This window comes from Setaria viridis, chromosome 9 (assembly GCF_005286985.2).
Source record: "Setaria viridis chromosome 9, Setaria_viridis_v4.0, whole genome shotgun sequence".
Classification (NCBI taxonomy): domain Eukaryota; kingdom Viridiplantae; phylum Streptophyta; class Magnoliopsida; order Poales; family Poaceae; genus Setaria; species Setaria viridis.
In genome coordinates this window covers 43,626,198-43,651,393 of record NC_048271.2, presented here as the reverse complement: position 1 = coordinate 43,651,393, position 25,196 = coordinate 43,626,198, and the positions used below count along the sequence as shown (strand labels likewise).

The window sequence follows — 25,196 nt, the reverse complement described above, 5'->3', positions numbered from 1 at the left end:
GACGTGATAATTTTTGTTGGAACCGTGCTTGCTTGGCCTATCTTTCTGATGTTTGCAATTGCATGGTTCGGTTCTCTTGTGAATTCCATAGGACAGGATCTTGAAAGCAGTAGGAAATCCTGTCCATACTGTCACACGAATTCTTTAGGTGATCTAATGCAAAATGCTCCAGGTTTCACTACTGTGACGGTGGCCAATGGCTTTTTTTTTGGAACCATATGACGGTGGCCAATGGTGACTGTTGCCATTCCGGCCTTCCTAATCCACGACTCACGTTCTCACACTAATGACCATTGATAATATCTGAATTAGCCTATGAACTATCATATCGGCAGATTGGTTCATGAGCAAGCTCTCTTTTCGATTCGGCACGCATCCCAAGGAAGATAGGGAGATCAGGTTTACTGATTCTCCACATTTACCTTCTCCTGAATTCCATTATTCGCTCAAAGATTTGAAATCATCTTCTAAATTCTGCAAAAGGAACTACAGCATCTGAAGTTAACGGCAGGCACTCAGCTTTCTCGTTCTGAACTTGCGATGGCCGTGCGAGCACAAGCACCTGTCTGAAGCTCTGCCTGGCACTCTGCTGCCTGGAGGGCGTGGTGGACCATACCGCCGGCGAGTTCACGCTCGAGGCGTCGCCTCCGCCCCCACTCTGTCCGTCCGCCGTGCGGCCTACGGCCACAGCGAGGCCATTTTCTTCCAGGTCAGCATCACGTCTGCCATCTTCAGTTAGTTCAGGCTTGAGAGTCAAGAGTCCAGACCTGACAGCCACCACGGCGCAGGCGGAAGGTTCCTCTTAGGGCTCCGGAGATCGTTCGTCGACGAGAGACGGTGCGGGGGGCGAACCGTGCGGAAGGAGGAAGAGGTACCCGAGGGACGGCCGGCGATAGGCGGCGCTCCGGCGAGCCGCGGCGGAGGGATGGAATCGCGATCCATAGTTACAGAACGCACCCCTGTACATTTTCAAATAACCCCCTCATATGGATCGCGATTAATGATCTCGATCCTAATATTTTCATAATACCCCCTAATATTTTCAAATAACCCCCTAAATGGGATCGCAATTATCGATCGCGATCCGATTATTTTCAGAAAAGTCCCTGGTTCGGGTCGTCTTCTCGTCACCCGTCCAGCGCCGCCGCCGCCATGGCCTGCCGCTGCCGCCGTCGTCCCTACCCACCTCGCCCCCCGGAGGCGCGCGCCGTTCGCTGCACGACTGATCTTGCACAGGCGGGGCATGGGCCAGCTCCGCAGGTAGCGCGGTGGCGGCTCCGGGACGTGGTTGTGCCGCTCCGCCTCGGACAGAGCTTGTTCGACGACGCCGGCCGCCGCCGCCGCCGCCACCACCAAGCGGCAAGCGCCGCCTATAGGCGATTGGCGCGGAATGGAAGAGTGCTCTGCTCCGCCTAGAGAGAACTCTCTCGTCAGACTTCGGTTGACAAGCAGCAGGCAGCAGCCATAGCCCATGGGCAGCATGATGTTCTGCTCGGAATGGTAATCTTGCGGTTGATCGATATTGTTATCCAGTGATTGTTTCATGAACAAAGTTTCTATGGCTGCTGGAAGGAACTATAGCCATCATGTTCATTAGTTCTATGTTCCTGTTATTTCAAAAAAGTTCTATGTTCCTGACCTATTCAGGCATACTTCAATTGGTTAACTCAGTAATTACTGCTCAGTAAACTCATGTCTCTTGCATTTTCAAGTTACCAGATGCAATCATCAAGGAAGTTGACATTTATAGGAAAAAATGCCTATGGAGGGGTTCTGAAATTAACAGGAAAGGACAATATCAGGCAGGTGTAAGCAAGCTAACCACTTAGAATAAAGCATTACTCTTGAAACATCTGTTAAATTTTATAATCAGAGAGACATCCAATGGGTACAGCTAATTTGGAATACATATTATTCTTCGGAAGTACCTCATATGGCTAAGGAAAAAGGCTCTCTTTGGTGGAGAGACGTCTGCAGAGTCTTTAGTGTAATTGCTGTCTGTTTATCAGGAAAAAACCGTGCATTTGCCTGAGCCTTTTCATTTACCTCATGACATGCTTCCAAGCCTTTGCAGCTCATATGGAAAAGCAAATGTATACTAAGACTTTTTTTTTTTTGTGCTTTGTTACTGATGCAAGTTAGACTTAATACCAGGTGCAATGAGGAGGAAACCAGGGAGCATTTATGTTTCCATGGCACTACAAGTATATCCTATTGGTTTACCATTGGCACAAAATGGGAGTGACTTCTTTTCAATGATCCAACAAGGAAAAGAATCCTTTGGCCTGAACATTTTTGTGGAACTTTTTATCATGGCAGCTCGGTGCATCTGGAATCAGCGAAATAATGCAATATTTGAAGGAAAAACGCCAAGTCTGTCAGGCTGCCTTGAAGAATGAAATTATCCGGCATATATGCCTAGGATAAATCTCTCACTGCATCAAGCAATCTATTCATGGATTGAGTCTATAAGAAGTTTGCTGGTCCTCTTGCTTGGTGCATGCATGTCCCTGCCTTTCTGTGTAGTTTTGTGTTTCGCCTGGGGTATTCATTTGATCTCTGTAATGTGACGGTGGCCAATGGTAATTGTTGCCATTCCAGCCTTCTTAATCCACTACTCAAGTTCTCACACTAATGTCACAGCATCTGGATTATAAGGCAGCCAGCTGGTCCCCCCAATTTCTTTTTTCTCAACTTTCTGATAAGTGGTGATCCTGCAGGTGCCTGAAACCCGGAAGTTTTCATGATTCAGTTCTCTTGTGAATTCAAGCTCCTGAGAGGTTGCTGAGTGACATGGCATGTTAACTGGTAGCATTTGCGTAACCCATGGAAATAATGCAATATTTCTACTTCGCACCAGGTTATTTAAATATAAGAGGACTAGGAGTAACATGATAATTACATACCATGCAACCATACTGACTCGAGTACTTGACTATAGCACAGTTTTAGTGATAACATCATTCACCGCAGCCAAACACACATCATTCTACCGTCCGAAGCATGGCACGGAAGCAGGAACTTCAAAAGACAGAAAAAGGAGCAGGATACAAAGCAGGGAAGTGCTCATTCCAGTCAAGAGAATTAAGCTACCATATCAACTAGAATTAAGGGTGCCTTCAAGATAACCAATGCATTCAGACGAGTAATCGCTGTTCAGTATCCAGGAGGAACTTTATGCCGCAGCAAAGCTTTAAAAGACTGATACTCTGATGTCGAACCGAGACAGATGGTTCAACTGGTGGATCATCAGGTGTAGGACTTGAAACAGTACTTGAAGCGTCCCAGCTTCTTTCGCCTCAGCTGAGAAGAATAGATTTGGGCATTAGATCAAACAATGAGAAGGAGTAATACTGTTATTGTTTGCATAGCGGTTACCAACAATGGGAAACTCCGAGCATATATTGAATGAGAAGAGCCTTTCTGTCGAGGTACCGCGCCACAACCCGAAACTTAGAAGGTACCCAAAATTTAAAATGTAAGATATTATCCACCATAAACTTAAATCTAAAGCAGGCATAACATAAAAAGATGAGACTGTAAAACATAGATCGAGGTCTACGTGTGAGCGTGAGAACCTAGAGCGCAGTTTTCTTTTTCGAGAACAATCTAGAGCACATTGACGCCAATAAAGAAAAAAGACTGTCAAACATGGACCCAAATCACTCTTGAGCCTGATGGAATAATGAACTAACATCTACCTGGTTGCTGTGGCCACATTTCTTCGTGCGGCAGTTCTTGGACCCTGGGGCTAGGGTAGCATAGCACCTGCACCCATTTGACGGTAACAGCCTCAGCCCAGCGCATAATGAACGTCGTCGCCTCGTCGGTAATGATTGATTCGCAAATTTCATTATCCAAATTTTATTGTGTGAATCAACATTTTATCCAGCTGCTAGTTTCAAAAAAAAAACATTTATCCAGCTGCTCAGATAGGTTTCTATGGTTAAACCTATTCACCTAAGTTTTAAGTCTCCGTATTCATCAGCAAGATAGCAACGACACGCATCCATGGTATTGACTTCACCCAACTCGACACATGCGACTTTCTCAATCTTAAAGATATACCATTCCAGCCTCCGATGCGTTTGTGTATGTGTATGCTTGCATCTATATTCATCTGTGTTCCTAAGGGAAAGAGAACATTTCATTCAGTTTTGTTCGTGAACATCGTTCCTTTTTTTCCCGTCAATACATTTTGCCCTGCCTTCCATGACATTGGATTTAAACTCATAAATAGGAACCAGTATACATACCATTTGCCAACACACATACTGGAACGTGTACATAAATCGGCACGGAAGATAGAATTGTCACAGAACCATGCTACATGGGATGGACAATAATTATGAGGAGAACACAGCTTCAAGCCTTCACCAAATTATTTATAAACTCATGCTGGGAACCTATTCTCATGTGATTCCTGTTTTCCTCATCCTTTTGCACTAGGTATGAATCAAACCGCCATACAAGGAGTCAGCCTATCCAGTTTCTATGAGAAGACGCAGAAAATACATATACACCGCCACGACACTGGAAAAACTTGTCTAAAAGGTACCTCCATGACAACATTACATACAGAATACTGCATCACATCTCTCGCACCACGACAGCAAAATCATATTGAAGAAAAAAACAGATTTACACTCGCATAGGCAGTTTTCTACAATTGATAGACGGGGAAAAGAACCACTACCGAAGAATATACAATCATGGAATTGAATGCTCATCCTACCTTGGGTGGTTCCAAGGAGAGGGTGGCTTGAATGGAAAACCCTGAGAAGCAGATCCATGCCCTAAATCAAGACTATGGAGTTGTTCCATCAGTTGCGACCTCCGCTCTTTGAAGAAATCTAGTCTAGTTGTTAGTTCTACCAAAGTGGAGGATGCCACCATTGGTTGCCTCCCAAATTCAATGCCCTGGCATACAAAAATGTAAGTCACCTTAAAATTTAGGCACTATATTTAACAAAAGGGGGCTGTGAGTTCACCTACCTCAGCTAACTTTGGGACATTGATGGACACAGAGGTGTTCTCTGTTGACATGCTTGTTGAGGCTTCTGTGCCTCTTGATTCACTCGAAGAGGCATCAAATGAAAGCTTACGGGTCAGTGGCCTTGAAGAACCATAAGGTAGCACGTGCTGCTTGATGTTTCTCCACTGTGATGACTCCATCAAACTCTCCTGCAAACATGATCCAATGTAACTATTGCTAGATGCTGTATAATCTACCAACTTTTCATCAGATTTAAAAGGGAATGGCACATATAACCAGTCATTTATCATATTGAAATTTTCAATAGTTAGAACCAGTCAGTTGATAATGAATGGATACGTAGAGTAACATGTTGTGAAGACCAAGTTAATGCTCAAAAACATTGCAAACCTGTTGAAGTTAATTTTAGAATTACAAGCATGAAACTCCAATGGCTGCTTCTGGGATATTTGACCACTAAAAGCTTTAATCAATCAAGGCACGCTGCCAGCTGGACAGTTTTTAATTTTCTGCTTACCAGGCACGAACAACAGTACCGCTCAAACTGAAAGTTTGTAATCGACATAGCATTTCAACAGTGCACTGAATCATGGATGCAGATAACTGGACAAGCCAAGATGTTGGGATTGAGATTTCAACAGGTTACTATCATTCAGAACAGGGTGCAAAAGAGAATTTCATAATGTACCTCGTTTCTCTGCTTCTCTTGATTGCAGAAAGCAAGGTTCATATCAAATCCATGTTGAACAAAGTTCCTGGCAGGACAAAAGTAGTATGTCAAAATGGAAATATATCTAGGGAACATGGCATGTATAACAGATGCCTACAAGCATCGAACTGTTAATTATGAAAAATAATGTCCATGAGAGTGCATGCATAGAGTCTATGTTACACCTTACAACCAGGTTTGGCATAATTCACTGATACGTAAGAAGGGAATTTTCTTATATGGCATAAAACTATTGGCAGGTCCCTTTGGATTCAGAAAGTTGCAAGAAACCAAAAGCTAACAATGCCAGAGATCAAGAAACATCTCAAAGGAACTTAAAGTAATAGAATTTGTATCTTACTGCTGCGAGAAGTGACCAGGAAGGCGGTGATGACGATCATTTGCATCCACTGTGGAGCTATGCTGGTGCTGGCGTTGTTGATTTAGTTGTAGGTGAAGCTCCGCAACCTTCTGTTTTAACCTTGCAACATCAGCTTCAGCAAGAGCAATCTCCTCAAGCTCTGCCCTTGTCTAAGGTCAACAGGGAAGAAAATAAGACTCCATCAAATAAAGCCAGAAAGTGTAGGAACAGTTCAAGGTAGAAAGGTACCTTCACATCCATCGAACGCGCACTTGAAAACTGTCCAGAAGACATGCTCAAGCCAACCTCCAATGCAGCTCGAAGATCTCTCTCAGCTTGTAGCTGTTCTTGCAACCTGGACACCTACAGTTATAAACAGTTGCAGAAAGTACTTTTCAGAACAATTATAAAACCATTTATAGATCTGAACTATTCAACAATAATAGCATCAGAAAAAAATAAAGGGGAAAGTACCAATTTGACCCCTAACTTTAGAATGTGTAGCTGAAGCCTTGAATTTAGCACAGGCAATATTTTTTACCCCTTAACTTTTGAGTTGTCTGATCCAAACCTTCCATATAGCTAGCTTATAAGTTACCAACAAACTATGCCCATCTATAATTTTCATCTATAGGGAGGACCAGAAAGGATCGAAACCCAGCCTGAACCTGGTTCCTTCTGGTTAGTAGTTACCAGAAATCCTAGCTAGGACTGAGAAATCTAAAATCAGTGAGACCTGAGTGTTTGCACGCTACTCAAAAGAATCATAGAAATTGATTATGGTATCATAGGTAGAGTGATACAAAACTAAAAAAGAAGATGAAAAAGGCAAACCAAATGAAAGCAGCAGGAAAATGAATAAGACATCAGGCATCTCATCTGCCAACAAACAAGTTCATAGTAAAAGCTCTTGAGTGTTTGAATATCCTGCGCTCCTAGAGATGGGGGTCTATACCTAAGAGTTCAAGGTAAACATGACCTAACCATAGGGCTGAGGGACCAAACTATACTTTCATCCTAAAAACACATAATTGACAAGGCAAGGGAATGGAGGGCATACATCCTGTTCCAAAGCCAATCTGCGTTCATGCAGCGCTTGTTTCCTTCTTTCCAAACTCGCTTGTAGAATTGCATTCCCCCTAGCCTGAGAGGCACTTACTATTAGACTACAGGAAGCCACTAGACCAAGGTTAATGAGCACATGGGGCACTTTCCTCACTTACCTCTTTGGCAATTCTGTTTTGCAGATCATTCTTCGCAATCTCAAGCCTTTGAATAGCAAGCCTGAAATGTTTATTAGCGTTGAAGTAAATAAAATGAATTATGGTTACATGCATTCGAGAAAAGACCAGGAAACTACCAAAAGAAAGTGTGCTTTGTTTGTAAATTTCTTTAGAAAGTTGTGGCAACATGATCAGAAAGCTAAGATACAATTACCTTCATTATCAAGTAAAGATCTTCAAATACAAACAATATTTTCCATCTTTCTAACAAAGTAGTAAGCAGGGACAATATAGATGCTACAGGACAAGAACTGTCATATATGGTGGTATAAAATGCCCTCAATGCAATACTACTTCTCATAGTTGCAAATACCAACAAAACCTACTCCATGAAAACTAGTGTAAACACATATGGTTAGTGCTTTTAGCGGCAAAGAGCTTACTCTTCTTCACCAGATGAATCAACTGATTCTGAGTGTTGGCTCTTTCTTGCCTGCATGAATCATGCATGTGAATCAGAATTTCAAACCAGACTATACTTACAAAAACCCCAAGAACAAAATGGAATTCAGTGAGCTAGAGAGAGGCTTTATTCATGCTAAAAATAAGGCAAACGAAGGGAAACAGACAAAAAAAAATAAACTAGATTTCTTGCTTACATTATTACGTCCCCAAAAGTTGCTCCGCTTCACATGTGGGTGAGATCCATTAATTTTGTTTGACTGTCTCTCTACAGAATATTCAGAAGTTTGACTAGGTACAGAAATTCCAGGATCAAAAGAAGAAAGGATCTCGCCCATAGACAAAGGAGTCTCATGACCAGATGGTGGATTAGAAGGATTGTTTTCACTGAGTAATGGGTTCACATTTGCTGAACCATTTTCAACTGAACGACTATTTTGTACTTTGCTCAAATCCACATTTCCTTCCAACACGTCTACAGGGCGTTCAGCATCTGACTCGTCAGCATTTACTGCCTGTTGATCAATCAAGAAAAGGAGAAAGTAAGCTACAGACAAGATACAGCATGGAAACTAGCAAGTGGCCAAATAAAGCATTAAATATTGGAATGTATTAGAAATTGCTAAAAATAACTAGAAATATCAACAGTGAACACAAGGGAATTTTGGAGCCGGAAAGGAATCTAACAAGCAAACGTGCTATCATAAAACTCGGAAATCCACTGTCAAACCTTGAACACAATTCGTCCACGGATATATCCAAAATTTAACACAATAAAATGAAGCTTCTAGCACAAACTGTCATTTATTTGCATGCACACTAGATGCTGCTAGGCAAAGGCAATAAGAAAATTTGACAACAATTTCACTCAAGTCGTTTGTATTTATATGGATCGATACCAATAGGACACATAACCTTTGTTACAAAAGGCCCAAGAAGAAGACAAAGCACATGAGCACTAGCAAAATCCATGTAGCAGTGCCCACACCAAAGATACGATCAGTTAGCTTGCCTATTAAAGTTAGAGATTGTTAGGGATTAATTTCCTTTTAAATAGGTTTCTATTAGTTAATTGGTAATTTTAAGTAAATTCTCTATTTAAAGAAGGAAAAGTAACTTCTTGCTGTGCCATGGGCTAATGCCCCCGCCCAGCCATCTCTCTCCTTCCCTTCCACCACACAAAAGTCAATTCATAACATAAAAAAAACTCGACCTGCAGGGGTAAGACAGCCCCTGGGTTTTTTGCTAAGAAGACCTTCTCACGCAGGCCGAGAAAACCCCCCGAACCTCTGCCCCACCCTTACACAGGGGCCCGTAACCCTTGTGAGACTACCACTGGGCTGGCGACCACTACAACTACCCCCAAGTAGGAGGGCCCAAACCAACCACAGCTACGACCTGGGCTGGGCCTTGACCTATGCTTTGGTTATGGTGACAGATGAGGGGATTTTTTTAACCCCAGCCTTAAATTTGCTCCCACGGGGAGTTGAACCCAGGACCTGAGGAGTGCTACTGAGGCCATCTAACCAATTCAGCTAGACCCTTTCGCTCAATTCATAACATACACCAGTGCAAAATCAGATTAAGGACTCAGTTGCAGTAGTACCAAAGCTACCGAACACCAAGCATCAGAAAAATCACAAGAATGAAGGGGACAAAACCAAACCTTATAGTCATAGAGGTCACTGCCAGCATAACCACTGCTTTCACTCAATTTTCCACTAAGTATACGTTCCGCACCATTGTCATCATCCATTTCTTGATCTGCATCATTTTCTGCATCATGGTATCCATTGCCCTTGGCATCCAAATTCCCATCATCAGTTGATGCTTCAGTGCCACTATCTTCAATTTGAGACTCGGGTGACAAGGAACATCTGAGGTGTTCATCCTGTAAAAATGATTATCACAGATGATCAATAGGGATTATAAAGAGTGATGCTTTCTTTCTATCTCTCATGTGCGAATTTGTAAGCGCTGTTAACAAGATTTATGCTCAAATGGAATAGATTCGATTTTTTAGAGCTAAATTCAATGCGGATAATTGCAAAGGTTAAACCCAAGGGGGCAACAATACTGTAGAGTGGAAGAATCTTACATGAAAAATGCCCTCATATTCCTCTAAGAGAGTTGCGATGATGCCTTGAGCGCTGTTAGCAGCATTTGCAGCAGCAAGAAGCTGGGCAGAATCGTCACCATCCATATCAAATACCTCATCCATCTCACACTCACCAGCCAGAAGTGGACGCAGCAGAAGAGGTGCCATACAGGCAGCAACTGCTGATGCAGTCATTCGATTTTCAGAAGTATGAGATGCAATAGTGTGCATCATTTTCAAAATTCTACAGCAAAAGAAAAAAAGAAAGTATTACAACTTAAAACATGCTTTTCATCATTAACAGCAGGGATGAACAAAAATGAAACAACTACAACAAAGAAACATTGTGAAACTGTTACTTTGAATAAACTAGACAAATATTGGGAAGAATAGGAGTATTGGTGATTATTTTGAGTGCAAATGGCATCTGCAAGATAATGATAGCATGCTCAGGCTCAGTAACTGGATGTCTTTTTTTTTCTTTTTTTTTCCTCAGTAACTGGATGCCACACATAAATGTGTTCCGTAGTGAATTTAGCATAAGTTGGCTGACCAAGAGAAGTCTAATGATAAGATAGCTTGCACCCCCCCCCCCCAAAAAAAAAAAGAGAAAGAATATAGATGTTATATCAGTGCTTAAAGATATTGTTATGATAGTAAAACTAACCTCTGCAGCAACCTCCTATTGGGTTCAGGAAATGTCTCAGATATAGCTGAACGCATAGCATTTATCTTAGCATCCTTAGTTTCCAGGCCTAGGCAAGTAAATAAGGGTACGAACAGTTAGCCATAAAGAAACCATCAAAAGAATAGGAATGCGTGTAGAATCTTGGCTACGTCCATATTGAGTTACTAAATGCTTTAGGAAAAATTAACAGCCTTGAGAAATCTATAGATGCAACAACGGAGTTTTAGTCCCAAGCAAGTTGGGGTAGGCTAGCAATGAACCAAACATGAACCACCATCATAGAGAAATCCATAGGCGTGGGTTCCTATAATTATATTTCACCCATGGCCACAGTAACCAGTGATTCAGATACGTGAGTCCTAAATAATTGTGCCAAGTTGGACAGCCACACCAACGTTGGGTTCCAACTTCCAAATGGTAGATAGCATGTCCCAAATAAATTTGATGTGCCCAACACCCACACTCGAGTTGACTATGAAGAGAGCTACCTTATTTTCATACCAAAAAATTACACAGAGGCTCCCTTCCCTAATATCTTTTTTATGAATACAAGGGTGGTAGTATCTGGTATGAACTACTCCCTCCAGTCACAAGTGTTGTTTACATGGATTTTGACTACTAATTTCTACTATAATATGTTTACAAACCATAGCAAAATATATGATTAAGAATATAACTTTTTGAGACAAATCTACCCAATACCCTTTCAAATGTTCATGTTAACGTATAAAAAGTAATGATCATCAAATTTTGATAGGCTGACTGCACACAACCTAAACCGTCACTCATGTCACTAGAGGGAGTACCTATTAACTACAGTAATAAAGAACATAATGCATAGACAATCATCAGCACCACCACACCATCCATAACGAAATTTAAGACATACATCACATGCCAGAACATATACATAGTCAAGAACAATTGGCTTCTAAACAAAATACTTACGAAAAGCTTCCAATAATGCTGTACAGCAAGAAGCAGGCACAGGGGATGAAGGTAGCTCTCGGAGAACATGCTGTAGAGGCATTCCAACCAACACAATTAGTGAGAAGCAATTCGTGGTCTTCGGAGCACCAAAAATGTTGAAACTACAATGGCATAGGTACCTTAACGCAGTCACCGACAATGTGAGCATCCTCATCTGCTGAAAACTCAGTCCTTCCTGGTACAGAATTGAAATGATATACAGGCTAATCAATAAAAAGTTGTCTTACAACAATAAGGAGCTGTCAACGCCAAAGTCCTAAGACAGCCCATATCTACCCCATCTCTCTTTAGTTCATCCACTCTCATAACGATAATCGCTCGATACCTCTCTGTACCTTTGCCGCCACTCTTTCCCCATTCCTCTGCAGAGCAGTGCCAAATGCTAGCTTGCTGTTATCTCCCTCTCATGCAACAGCTCCTCCTTGTCACTCCCCATGCGGATAACGCCTGCGACGCCAACCCCCCCCCCCCCCCCACCACCACCACCCACCCCCCAAAAAAACGATACCACCACAGCTCCCTTTCAGGTTAACTTCCACCACCACTCCCCTCGAGAAACTGCAGCTGCGGTTGACTAGAAAGTATGCTGCCTAGCCCCACGGGCAGGGGCGGGCCTACATGTATTCAAGGGTATTCAACTGAATACCCATTATTTTTGCAAAAAGATTTTGTATATATAGTATATCCATGTGTATATGTATAAAAAATAAAAAAAAGCAGGCTAACGTTCCATCCAAACCGAAAAAGCCCATCGGGGCACCTGCTTCCCTCCTCTCTACTACCCCACTCCTGCTGGCCCAATGGCCCATTTTCTCGCATCCTCAATTGGCCCATCCAGCCATTCCCCTTCCCCCTGACTGTCACAGCCAGGCACTCACACAGTCACACACAGACATCCACACCCACACAGAGTGCTCATCTCCTAATGCTGGTGGCGGCGGGGAGGCCGGACTGCCAGAGCCCGGAGGCATGCAGCATGCCCTTCGCCTAGCGACGACGGCCGGACAGCAAGGGGAATCCGACACCGCTGCACGGGCCAGAGGCCAAGCGCACGGTGAACTCCGCGCGTCCGCGCAACAGCGGCAGGCCGCAGCCCGTGGGCGGCCGCTAGCAGCGGCGGCAGCAGGACTACCAGTGACGGAGCAGGGAGCGCTCCATTCCTTTACCAATCTGCACCTTTGCCTTCTCTCTTCTCTTCTCCGAGCTTCGGCAATTTGGCAAAGCAAGCCACGGCATCGAACCATCAACAGTTCAACACTTCTACAAACTGCGGGACTTCAGCAATATATTGATATATTGATTGAGCAATTTGCGATTGTTTGTTTTATTAGGTCTGAAACATGAAGATGAAGATAGTGCCACTACTGATTTGAGATGATGCCGTATTGATCATTTAGTTCATCTATATCATGTCAATTTCTAGTTTGTGTTATGAATCAATTATTCGTTACGAATCAGTACTTTAAGCTGTCAAAAAAAAATTCCACCCTTTGAAAATCTTGAATGTCCATTCCGAAAATCCTGGGCCCACCTCTGCCCACGGGGAGTCAGCAGGGACAGGCAGCTTCGATTTGCTGGCCAGTTACCTTCCTCTCTTCTCCCTTCCCTCCCTCCCTCCTTCACTCTCACTGAATTTGGCAAGGCGTCAAGGACGCCAAAGACCTCATGACCACCTTGTCGCCTAGCAACACCTTAGGAACACTGTTTGATAATACGATTCAAAATAAATTGATGCCAACCTTGCTCATATTCCTGCAACCTCCTGTCAACCTCTTCCACATCTGCAGCCTGCCGCAAAATTCCTTCCACTTTTATTCCTGCAAGAGAAGATTTGCAAAACCAATCAAAATTCATGACAAAGAAATTAACATAGCAACATGTAAAGGTTTCAGGCTCAAGATAGTTTTTGTCACCCACCATGTTTCTCAAGAAAGCGCAGGGCTTTTTCTAAAAAAGAAGGACTGCCATCAATATCCTCAAGTGCAAGCAGAATTGGCCTGCCTGTCACCAATGACTTGATTGGTCTCTTCTCTCTCCCTGCGGACAACGGGGAAAGGCATCATTGAAAGTCCAAACTTGAGAAGGACTAAATGAGACAGATTAAGACACCAACAATTTGGAATAGATCCTTCATATGTGTCAGCTGTGTCATTACGGAATATCCCATTATGTCCCATCACAAGAGCTGCATTTGGAGCTTGTGCAAGAGCTTCTTCCAATGCTGTTTTCCACTCAAATAAATCTTCAGAAGTTTCAGCCTGTTTTACGATTTACGCAGCGGTGAACATTTTGAAAAGATATACAAAGGCAATAAAGTATGTTTTGTTATTTAAACTCTCATTTTTCATCGGAGGAATTTAATTATCAAGTTGAAAAAGAAATGCCGAGTACCTTAAGAGTGAATGCACGACCATCACGGCCATCTGGGAAAAGGACAGTTAACAACTTCTTGTCTTCTCTGACTACCACACTGCGAATTAGAAGTGTTCTTAATACAATATTACTGATGCACAACCCCGACTAAAAGTAAGATAAAAAAGGAAGAACAAGAATGAGATAAATACCTCCCAGAATTATTCAAATCAATTCCTCCTAGAGTAACATTCACTTCACCACCTCTCTGGGGCAAGGTATTCTACAATTCCAACAGTAAGTTACTTATCAAGTGACATAAGGTGTTCTTACACAAGATACAAATTGGATGGGTAGAATAACAAGAGAAGAAAAAGGGAATGGTTATCACATAGCTCAACTAAATTCCAATAAGAATGTTAGGGAACAAGAACAAACTGCTCCATGCTCGGGACAGCTAAGAATCATGCTCCATGGGCTAGAGTGGAATTGGAGCAGAGGGTGTGGTTGCAGGCCAAGGGTGAAGGCTAGCAGTCATGAGGGTGGTGTTGTCTGGCTGAGGCGAGGAGATGTACTTCTAACTTCTGCTTATTCTGTTTCAATCATCGTCCTCTCTTTAAAGAATCTGGAACTGATCAATTGAATGCAAGTCTAATTAAAGAATTAAATTTCTAGCTTCCTCATCTAATTTAGCTAACTTAATAGGCAATAAACAAATCCTCATTGTGGACTTGCTGCTGTATTATAATAGCATGTGGTTTATAATTCCCAGATAACTGGGCATTTGATGTAATGAATATGCAGAACTATCAAATCCGAAAACATAAGAGAATTATTATACATCTAAAGCAAGGAAGAAGCACAGTACAAAAGAAGCTGTGGCACATGATAAAATTATTTGCTGCGTGGAAGATACATAGCGCAAAAGACCTCAACTTATAAAGATATCAACTAGTGCAATCACTAAGCAGTCTGCTACAAGGAGAATCTTGCGTATTGTTAATTTCTGCATGCATGCAGACAAAAAATGAATTTCAAGGATGCAATGTGGAGAGAAGTATCCAAGTCCTAACCTACCAGATCAATAAGTAGTATCATTGTACCAGTTTTGGAAGTCTATGACATTTACCCTCAAATTATGTTTTAAGTTGTACGCTTGCAAGAACTAAGATGTTGCATGTCACGGGAATTTCTCTTTGAAATGAGTAATATAGAAGTTCCAATCAGGCCAAGTATAAAATTCTGTCAATAAATAAAGTTAAGTAAAGAGGTACTAACAGGATCACTCTTGAAGAAAACCAATGATGTTCGTGTGAGGATGAACCAACGCTTCTTCCATGATTTCCATCCAATCCCTAAAAAGCACAGATGCATGAGTTCTCTTTCTCAATAAACACTAAGAAGTATCGATAGAAGTAAATATTTCATACAAGAGCACAACAAACCAAGTGGAACTGAGCCAAAGAAACTAGTGTCTCACAGCATGTATTAAAAATTTTAGAGCAAGTTTTGCTCACATGATTTACCTAAGTAATTATTTCAAGACATCAATTTGCTTGAGCAAATAGATGGAAGGGTCATTTAGTTGGTTGATTTGCAGTCAAGCAAAAAACAATTCAAAGAATTAGTGTCTAATCCATGATAACAGATTTCCATTTTTATTTCCCACTTAAGTTGCTAAAATGACTTAGGAGAAGAACAGGAGGAAAAAAAATCTTGATACAAGCATTAGTGATTCCTTTTCATGCGTGAAGTAGCCTTTTACGTGCCATTCAGGGAAAAAAAATTAGTTCATGGTGCACATGTGATTGATAAAATACTTAAACCCGGTTGCTCCATCAAGGAAATAACCTGACATGAGCTCTGTGTGCGAAACACTGTTGAGAGAGACAGATAGGGGATAAAGGTTTACCTTTGGATGATATGAAGAGAGGCCCACTCTTGAAAACCTGGTTGGAAATTGGAATGGTTACAGCATCAGACATGTAGTAATACAAACAGCAAATGATGAATAGAGTTAACAAGACTGCAATGTGCAGCCCACCCCAAAATCCTAGTATTTAATCATGTACCATCAAAGGCCAATCCAGTGTAAGTAGCATGGCCAGAGCAATAAAGAAAACGTCCTGCTCAGTTAATTATTTTTACTTGAGATCTAGTAATAACGGGAAACGTCCTGCTTTATGCTAAATGTGGCAAGCAAGAACAGGTTTTTAGGTCTTAGGAGTAACTGAAGTGGACTCTAGTATGTGCTTCTTCAAAAGAAATTGTTGTATTAAGTATCTTAGCTGGCACATTAACGCCAAATGTCTTTTTTCGTATTTCCATGAAGCCTGCATGTTTTGCATCTATAAGCCCATTGATCCATAAAGAATGTACACATTTTAGATGATTGATGGCAGGTCTGCAGCGGTAAGTGTATTTTCATATCAACCCATAAATCCCCCCCCTCCCTGTACTGTTGCTTCTTCCAACCACAGCATCGCACACTGCTTCATTTTCCATATACTTTATCATATATTCTTACCATTTTTTTTGCTCCACATTGCATACCACGAATACCCTAACCCGAATGCCTGTTCTGCCTTTCCCAGCCTGCCAACTTTATTAATATCACTTATCTCAACAACACGTCGAAAACCTTATGGCATCCTTAGCGCAGTCACACCATTCAACTGGAATGACAGTGCATATCAGTTCTCCAGGCAGAATCACACCCACAGTGCTCCTCTCGCCATCGTGCAACCAACAAAACCCCTTCTAGAAATGCACTTCTATGTTGTATTTGTTGCCACACCCCGATGGTAAATTCACCTACACGCAATCCGAACCTGAGCTGCATTGCCAGTAATCCACCAGTATCATCACCAATCCAGACGAGCGTAGGTGCTGAGGAGTGAGGACCAAAGGGGCAGAAACTCTACGAGCTGTCACCTCCAACACAATCCAACATAGGTCCAACCCGACCTATTAATAGTAATTGAAGCAGCAACCCCTCCAGGCCAACAGCACAGTGGAGGAGCGCATCCTTGAAGCTCAAGCCATGAGAGACTCAACAAGCAAAGCAAGCTACCGGCCACCCACCCGACACACGAAACCATCAGCATCGGATACCAAAACCGCACCAAACCCCCCTCCCAACCCCGGCACACACGCACACGCAAGGAACCGCGCGGAACGCACCGTGCTGCCGTTGGCCGCCGCGGCGCCGCCACCTCCGCGCTGCTGCTGGTACCGCTCGAACGCCGCCCCCACCACCGGCGCGGAAGACATCCCCGCGTCCGCCGCCTCAGATCGGCCGCCCCCGCGCTACGGCAGCCGCGGCATTGGATCCGGGGCGGCCGCAGCGGGCGGCCGCCGCCGCCGATCTGGCGCGCCTCGGAGGGGGCGCGGCGGCTAGGGTTTGGGTTTTGGGCGGCGGCTTCCGCGGGGAGGACGCGGAGGCGGAGACGGAGGAGGAGGGAGGAGGTGGTGGTGGTGGTGGTGGTGGTACGGCGAGGGAAGGGGGGAGGAGAGGAAAGCGACAGAGGTGGTGGCGCTGTGAATGCGATGGCAGCAATGGCGCTGTCCGTCTTTTCCACCCCTCTCTCTCGTCTCGTCCAGGTCCAGCTACGGGCTGGCCGCTTTGGAGCCTCCCGGGCGGTGGTGCGGGGGCTTGCTCTCTACGCTTGCTTTCTCTCTCCGTAAGCTAAGCCAGCGCTCGGAGTAGGTGATGCGTGTTAATTTTTCGGTTAAGCCCCCTGGCCCATGTATATTGGGCCCTCTCCATTCTCCAATCTTTTCTTTTTCGCCTGGTTTGAAACCGGGAATGGGTAGATTTGCTCCCGCACTGTTGTCGTGTACTCGTGTTCCACGCCAGCATCCATCAAGTGGCAGCGGTAGCACAGGATTAGGATTAGGAAGCAGCGATCACTAGTGGCAGTAAGGAAGTGACAGCATTAGCGACCGTGGAGCCAATGAATATGGTAAGGTTAAGGGATGCAGAGGTGGGGGCGTGACAGCAGAGGTGTTTCTGAAAAATGAAGGAGAGGAAGAAGTTTAAGAAAAGAAGAAAGAAGCGAGTGGTAGCACACATGATGTGATCTTTATTATGTCAAACTACATTCATCTATGACACATAAAAAGATCAAGAATGGGATATCAGAAGAGAGAAAACTGAAGATGTTGCATAAACTTATATTAGCAATTTAGCATGGTCATTAATGACTGTCGGCCAGAAATGACGAGTAAAATAAAGGCAGTATCATATAATAGGAGTGAAAGAAATCCCTTATTCAAACGTTTCTACTGGTGAGTGATGGGTAGCATTAGGCCCGTCAAGTTACGTACGTAGCTTGATTCATTAGTGGCACACATCTCTGCATGCAAAATACAATCGTTTGATGGTTACTCCTACCGGAATCCCGTGTGTAGTAGCATGCAAGTACATGCCCGTGACCTTTATTTACTCAGATGTACCCTTTTACAGTGGACTTCACCGTGTCCTTCGTCAGTAGTAACAAGTGGGTGTAACTAAAATCCTTAATGCAACTCTCACTTTCTGAAAAGTGAACCAGTTTTCAATTTAACTAGATTTATACAAAATAAATACTAATATTTATGGTACAAAATAAATATCAATAGATTAATCATGTAATACATTATCATACTAAATGTATTTGAAGACGTGAATGTTAGTATTTTTTATAAATTTGATTAAATTTGAAACTGATGACTGCTTAAGGAGAAGCGAGAGTTGCATTCTTTTTTGGACGGAGGGAGTACAAGTGGGGGCGACAGTAATAACATACAAAAAGAAAATACAGTGCTTTAGCTCGTGGTCAGTGCCTCGCCATTTTTTAAACAGCCAAGGGCGTATTAGTTAATGCGTGTGTTACTAGTGTGGGGGTGGTGGGCTGCCTGCCTGCCTGGTGGGCCGTTGAGAAGTGTGGCCCCCCGAGCCCTTTCGCTTTCCCTTTGGTTTGTTCGCTTGCTTACCTTACCTGCTTCAGTAGCCGGCGATGCGGTGCTGGGTGGTGCGGGCGTGCGGTGCGGGCGAACGGAACGGACCGTCTCGCGACCTCCGCGCCCTGCTGTGTCCGGCCACAACGGCCCGCGTGGGACCACAGCCGCAGCGGAGCGCTCTCTCCGGCGTCCATTTCTGGTGGGCATCCACTGCGCGGCGGAGCATGAGAAATTGAGAACCGTCGATCGGCACGTTGAACGTACTTTTGTTCGGGCACGTACGTATGTCCTCGCCGTATATACGAGGTGTGTAGACGAGGGCACGAGGTTGTGTATCTGTACGGCGCATGTGGAATACGGCCTGATCGGGGATTGCCTAGCAGATCTGGATCATCCTAGGCCTCCATCCACCAGAAAGCTGGTATTTAAAGTTGCACACCCCGCTTGAAACTTTTTGTGCCTCCCTTTGGTCCCCTGGTAGTTATGTATATGCGCAATATTAGTTACTCCCTTTCCACTAGACAGTTGTAAACAGTAAGCATCACATGCTGGAAGTAGCAGCACTAGACAATCGTAACAGTAAAGCATCACATGCTGCAACCCTCATGGACTCATGATCGTCGCAGCCAATCTCGACGACCTGCTCAGGAAGCGTCAGACCCAGGCAGCTTTTGCAAAGGAGATCGCAGCAGTAGATTTAACCATTCCCGTCAAGGCCAAGACGGTAAGTTATGCCCCGTTTGGAGACAGGATTTAGGTCCCGTTTGGTTCACCCTTATTTTTAGCACCTATCACATCGAATATTTAAATATTAATTAGGAGTATTAAACATAGACTATTTACAAAACCCATTGCACAGATGGAGGCTAAACGGCGAGACAAATCTATTAAGCCTAATTAGTCCATGATTTAACAATGTGCTGCTACGGTAAACATTGCTAATGATGGATTAATTAGGCTTAATAGATTCGTCTCGCCATTTAGCCTCCATCTGTACAATTAGCTTTATAATTAACTCATATTTAGTCCTACTAATTAGCCTCTGAATATTCGATGTGACACGGACTAAACTTTAGCTCGAGGAACCAAACACCCCATTAGTTTCTGTCACATCGAATGTTTCGGTACTAATTAGAAGTATTAAATATATGTTAATTACAAAATCAATTGCATAGATGAAGGCTAATTCGCGTTACGAATCTATTAAACCTAATTAGTCCATGATTTGATCATGTGATGCTAAGTAAATATATGCTAATAATGAATTAATTAGGCTTAATAGATTCGTCTCGCAAATTAGCCACGACTTATGCAATTAGTTTTATAATTAGTTCACGTTTAGTTTAATCCTTCTCATCCGTATCCAAACATCTGATGTGACCCGAATTAATAAAATTTCATGATCCAAACACCCCTTGCTACCTTGGTAGCAGTAGGGGCAACTGTATACCTCCATCTGGTCGATGCCAAATGGCCCACACACAGTAAACCTCTCCACAAACAAAAGGTACAGTACGCCATGAATGAGCAGCTGCCACTGCACGAAGATGCATGTAACATGTTTGCCTGTCTCTGGTCCGTTGCCCTTGGACCGGCTTGTAGCTTGGGGCCATCTAGATGTCCAAGCCGAGCAGTACATGGTAGGGCTGCAAGGCATGAAGTGCATGCATTTCAAGTTTTGGCAATGGTTGCTTCTTTATCACATGGAAACCACAAGTTACTGTGACTATAGTAGATTCGGATATTATGACGTCCATACAGTTCCAGCAGTCAAAACCAAGCGTTCCAAAATAGTCTGGTTTCGCACAGAATAAAGCAATATATATCCAACTAATACAAGGAGCAGCTTCCCACCGCAAAGTTTCCAGCCTCCACACCGCGAAAGGACGACCCACCCCCCCAACCACAATAAAAAAAAAATTAACTGCTGCTCCGTGTTACAAGTTCAGATGTGATAACCCGGATTGTACAACTCACCTCAACTTACAGACGATCAGCAAAAGTTTGAAAACAAAATATAAGTTTCAGAACTGAGAACAGATATATCCATGGTTATTCTGCTTTTCTGACAAATCCATTACCCTGGGACTATACTCTCAAACAAATACGATTTATCCACTGATTACAAGGGGTTATTATACATCAACAGATCTCTTATGGTAACCCTGTTGAAATACATCAACAGATCTCTCCCTGTCAAAATACAACTCGACAAAGGATGCCTGTGGCTACTGGAGCTAGAAACCCTCGTCCCTTTGGAACAGTATAGAGCCAACCATGACTGCTATTCCAGTTACCGCAATTGTGAAGAGGAGCCGCTTGTGTTGTGAACCGTGAGCAGGACGCGCTGGCCGTACTGGTGGCGGAGGTCGTACTTCTCTCTCTGGAATCGTTCTGGCACTTCAAAGAAGTGTCTGATTAGCTCAAGAGCTTTATTACTTCACAAAAGTGTCATAGTACTTCATAATTGGACACGAGTTGGCATCAAACTATTTCAAAATGGAGGGTCATTTTTATTTTGGTGCGGCAGGGTGTGTGTGTGGGTGGGTGGGGTGGGGAACAAATTATCATCTTGACAAGGGGTCAAACTTAATTACCTTCGAGTTACATTATCATCTTGATAAGATCACCCAAGAATGATTGAACATACAGTCAGGAAGGCTAGTATATTATTTGTATAATGATAAATTCATGAATATGGCTTGGTAAGAAAATCTAGGTCCATTAGACAGAGTTAGAGTACGTTACATGTTGGATCATATAAATTTTATATATATGAATGCAAAAAGTTCGTATATAGTTAAAATAAAGATGTCTGTCCATACCTAGACGTTTCTGCAGAGCCATTTGAGTTTGTATGGCACTGTATTTCGTGCCCTATCCACTCACGCAGTCTAATATACTTTCTGCATGTTTGACAATATTCCGTTCGGTTTCCACATACATCCTGCATCTCAAAATGATGTGAACTGAACATCTAAAATGAAATTTCAAGATTACATGGTTTCAAAGGTACAAATTATACCTGATGTTCTTTCAGATCAACTGCAGGCAGTTCGAACTCGCAATATTCACAGGCAACCATTCTTTGTGGGCACTTTTCACTTTTATGAAGATCCCAACTTTCACGTTCTATTGTTTCTTTGCAAAGAGTGCAATTCATCTGTATGCAAGAAGATATTTTAAGGAAATGCACTAAGGAATACTAAAGCAGATGTCCTATATCTTGGGAACAAAATGCACCTTACTCCTCTAGTCACTATAGATCACAAGTGTTTCACTTTGGCCAACGGAACACAAAAATGAAATACACTATACAGTTCCTGAGTATAAAAAGAAGCTACCACACTACCATGGTAATATTAAGAAACAGTGCCGTAACTGACAATAGCATTGATTCTAATTCTGTGCATTCTGCAATTAACTAAAACTTATGCAACTAAGCATATGTTTCTACTACCTCCTTTTGAGGATGAGCTAATTAATTAGTTCACAAACATCATATATATAAAAATGGAGGGAGTATCTACAATGATGCGAGATAAGACAATGGCAGCATTAAAATGGAAACACATTTTGCTCATCATACAACGAGAAACAGGCATGATGATATAAGAGTCTAAAACATTACACTTGGGATGGTAGCAAACATACCGGTGCATGGTTTTCATCATAATGTTCATCCATAAGCTTCCTTGGAACCATTTCTCCACAGTGCTGGCACTTTTGGAGGTTACGGGCACAGTGTACAGAATGCAAGTCGATGTTGGAAGATGGGATCTCACGCTGACTGATGAAAACAAAGATAAAGAAACTTATAACGAATGATGGCTGACATCTGATTTCACAAATAGAGCATAACTGCATAAGCGCATGAAACACGGTGCTCATCAAACTACAATGGAAAAAGTAGTCACAAATTGCATAAATTTGACTAGCGATGGTCTTTGGTCGCATTGTAGAATGAAAAATAGCTGATCCCAGGTGAAAGAATGGCTAAGTGATTTAAGCCTGTTCAGAGACTGAATCTCTCCCACATCTGATTCAACCTAATAATCAACAAATGAGCCCAAAAAGAATAAACATGTAAAATGCAGTTTGTCCTAACCTTACGTAAATGCATAAAAAGTGCCCTGGTAATTGATGATAAAAAACACAATGCCATCTCTTCTGTTAAATTCTACAATTTGTGTAAAGATACATATTTGCTAATAATCAAACAAGTCATTTTTCATTCCAATTTGTTATTGTTTTGCTTGCTTGAAATGCAAAAGCATATGCGCATATCTAAGTATGTCGCTACGAGTAGGACGCCTCTAAATTTCATGTTCCTATCACCTGGAACACCAATATCATTAACAGCTGAAACACCAATATAATTAACATCCTGATCACGCGATACGCCGACAGCTCCTCCCGCCACCACGTAAATTCCTTCCCCTCGATCCAATCGGACTCTTCCCAAGTCCAGATCCGAGCCCACGAGACCAACCGCATCACCGACACATGACACACGTGCACCCGCCAAGACACCGGGAGCCGCGAGGGACGGAGCAAAAGGGAGGCAAAAATCGGAAACGGGGGGCGGCCACGAACCAGTGCGCGCAGGTGGAGACGGCGGGGACAGCCGAGGCGGGATCGGAGTCGGCGCCGGCCGCTGCCATGTCGCCCCCTTAACCTCCGGCTCCCGATCGGATCGGCAACGGGGGGCGGTCTCCTCAGCCGCGGCCGAGACGGCGCCGGGCAGAGCTGGGGCCGCGGGTGACGAGGAGAGGCGCGCGGCCGGAGGTCCCGAGGGAAGGCGGGGGGAGCCGGGGAGGAGAGAGAGGAGACGCGGTGGGGGGAGGTGGAGGGATTGATCCGCGGAGGGGAAGAGAGAATTTATGGGAGGGCGAGAGGGGTGGGTGGATTAGGCGAGGTCAGGCGTGGCATGCTGGAGTTCTTCTCGTTTGCCGGGTGGAGTTATTATTACACTGTACCATCAGGCACCGGCCGGCCTTGGGTTTGCCGGGCCGTGCCGAGCGGGTTTGAGGCCCTGTAGCAAAGTCAGCCGTCTCAAACCCGGCCCGGACAAGGGACCAGCAAGCACACTCACGCTTGGACATGTGAAGTGTTTCTCCTTTCCATGCCCACCTGCAACTGCAAGACTTTTGAGCATTTCAGTTGAATTTATGATCTTTGCAGGGGGCAAGCTCGAAGGTTCGTGCCCAAGTGCCCTGGTGACAACAGTGATCTATGGTTGGCGAGGGTATTTGTTTTACAAGGTCGTCACTCGAACTACCAAACATGTCCCGGTATTTGGAAATCAGTGGAGGTTATGTCCCGGTATTTGCTGCCTGCCCTGGACCTCTTGCAAAGGATTTCTTTCAAGAATGCACGGTATTGTACATGGCACAATGTACAGTTTTACACGTGATACCACTTTACAATTAATCCCTTGAGAAGGCAAATGTCACCTCAGGTGGGCACGATGTAAAGTGCTCGTAATCACAATATGACTCCTGCTCAGTTTATCGATCTCTTTCTGTGCGAACAGATGCAAGGATTAGTGTGTGTACTATGTAAAAACAGAAGTCACTGCTGTAGCTACTTTGATAGGGTACTGTCCATTCAGTCCACATACATTGGTCAGTTTACCGATCTACTAAATTTAGTTTTGAAACCAGTCACAGCCGAATGATTCGAGTCAAGCTTTTGATACGGCCGTGGCTTCCGTGCAAGTGGAGCTCGAGGTCAAGGATCTATACTACCAGCATTCACATTCGACGGGGAAAGGCCATGATATGTATACAATAGCAGCCGCAGAAAGGTAGGCTTTGCTTTATGTTTTCAAGTTCTGCCTTGCCTTGATCAGCCGCTCAATGCTGCTAGCCAAATAATTAGAGGGTGTTTGGTTCTTTAAAATCTCCTAAACATTTATGTCACTTGAATGTTTAGATACTAATTAGGAGTATTAAATATAGATTAATTACAAAACCAATTGCATAGATGGAGACTAATTTGCGAGACGAATCTATTAAGCCTAATTACTTCATGATTTGATAATGTGATGCTACAGTAAACATGTGCTAATGATGGATTAGTTAGGCTTAATAGACTCGTCTTGCGAATTAGCCTCCGTCTGTGTAATTAGTTTTATAATTAACTCATATTTAATCCTCCTAATTAGCCTCCGAATATTCGATGTGATATGAATTTTAGTTTGGACTAAAGATCCAAACACAATGAAGCACTCATCCCAGTCACTTGTCGTCAGGACCACCTGCAATTGTACAGGAGCCGGTGCCCAGATTAGAAAGAAAATGGAAGAGAGAATAGAATTGTGCAATTGCCGTTCAGGCTACACTGACAATATACACTGAAACACTTGGTA

The 25,196-nt window shown here is 43.3% G+C and overlaps 2 protein-coding genes across 3 annotated transcripts; both read right to left on the bottom strand.

Moving 5' to 3' along the window:
* Positions 1-4,364: 4,364 nt before the first annotated feature.
* On the bottom strand, positions 4,365-17,528 carry LOC117835596 (rho GTPase-activating protein 7). The gene is made up of 22 exons (XM_034714952.2): positions 17,063-17,528; positions 15,792-15,828; positions 15,158-15,234; positions 14,092-14,162; positions 13,919-13,997; positions 13,641-13,785; positions 13,445-13,564; positions 13,267-13,344; positions 11,647-11,702; positions 11,486-11,555; positions 10,517-10,604; positions 9,850-10,093; positions 9,418-9,642; positions 7,949-8,266; positions 7,733-7,782; positions 7,290-7,350; positions 7,127-7,210; positions 6,316-6,429; positions 6,067-6,236; positions 5,685-5,751; positions 4,996-5,184; positions 4,365-4,920 (listed from the first exon to the last, which is right to left on the bottom strand). Exons 1-22 carry the CDS (start codon positions 17,150-17,152, stop codon positions 4,732-4,734), a joined length of 2,622 nt encoding a protein of 873 aa, XP_034570843.1. The 5' UTR covers positions 17,153-17,528; the 3' UTR covers positions 4,365-4,731.
* Positions 17,529-20,739: 3,211 nt separating this feature from the next.
* Positions 20,740-23,730, bottom strand: LOC117841100 (uncharacterized). Of its 2 annotated transcripts, none has more exons than XM_034721672.2 (5): positions 23,420-23,730; positions 22,478-22,613; positions 21,849-21,986; positions 21,649-21,770; positions 20,740-21,223 (listed from the first exon to the last, which is right to left on the bottom strand). In XM_034721672.2, exons 1-5 carry the CDS (start codon positions 23,485-23,487, stop codon positions 21,061-21,063), a joined length of 627 nt encoding a protein of 208 aa, XP_034577563.1. In that variant the 5' UTR covers positions 23,488-23,730; the 3' UTR covers positions 20,740-21,060. The 2 variants fall into 2 exon arrangements, with proteins under 2 accessions (XP_034577563.1, XP_034577564.1); XM_034721673.2 differs by having other exon boundaries at positions 20,740-21,217.
* Positions 23,731-25,196: the final 1,466 nt, after the last annotated feature.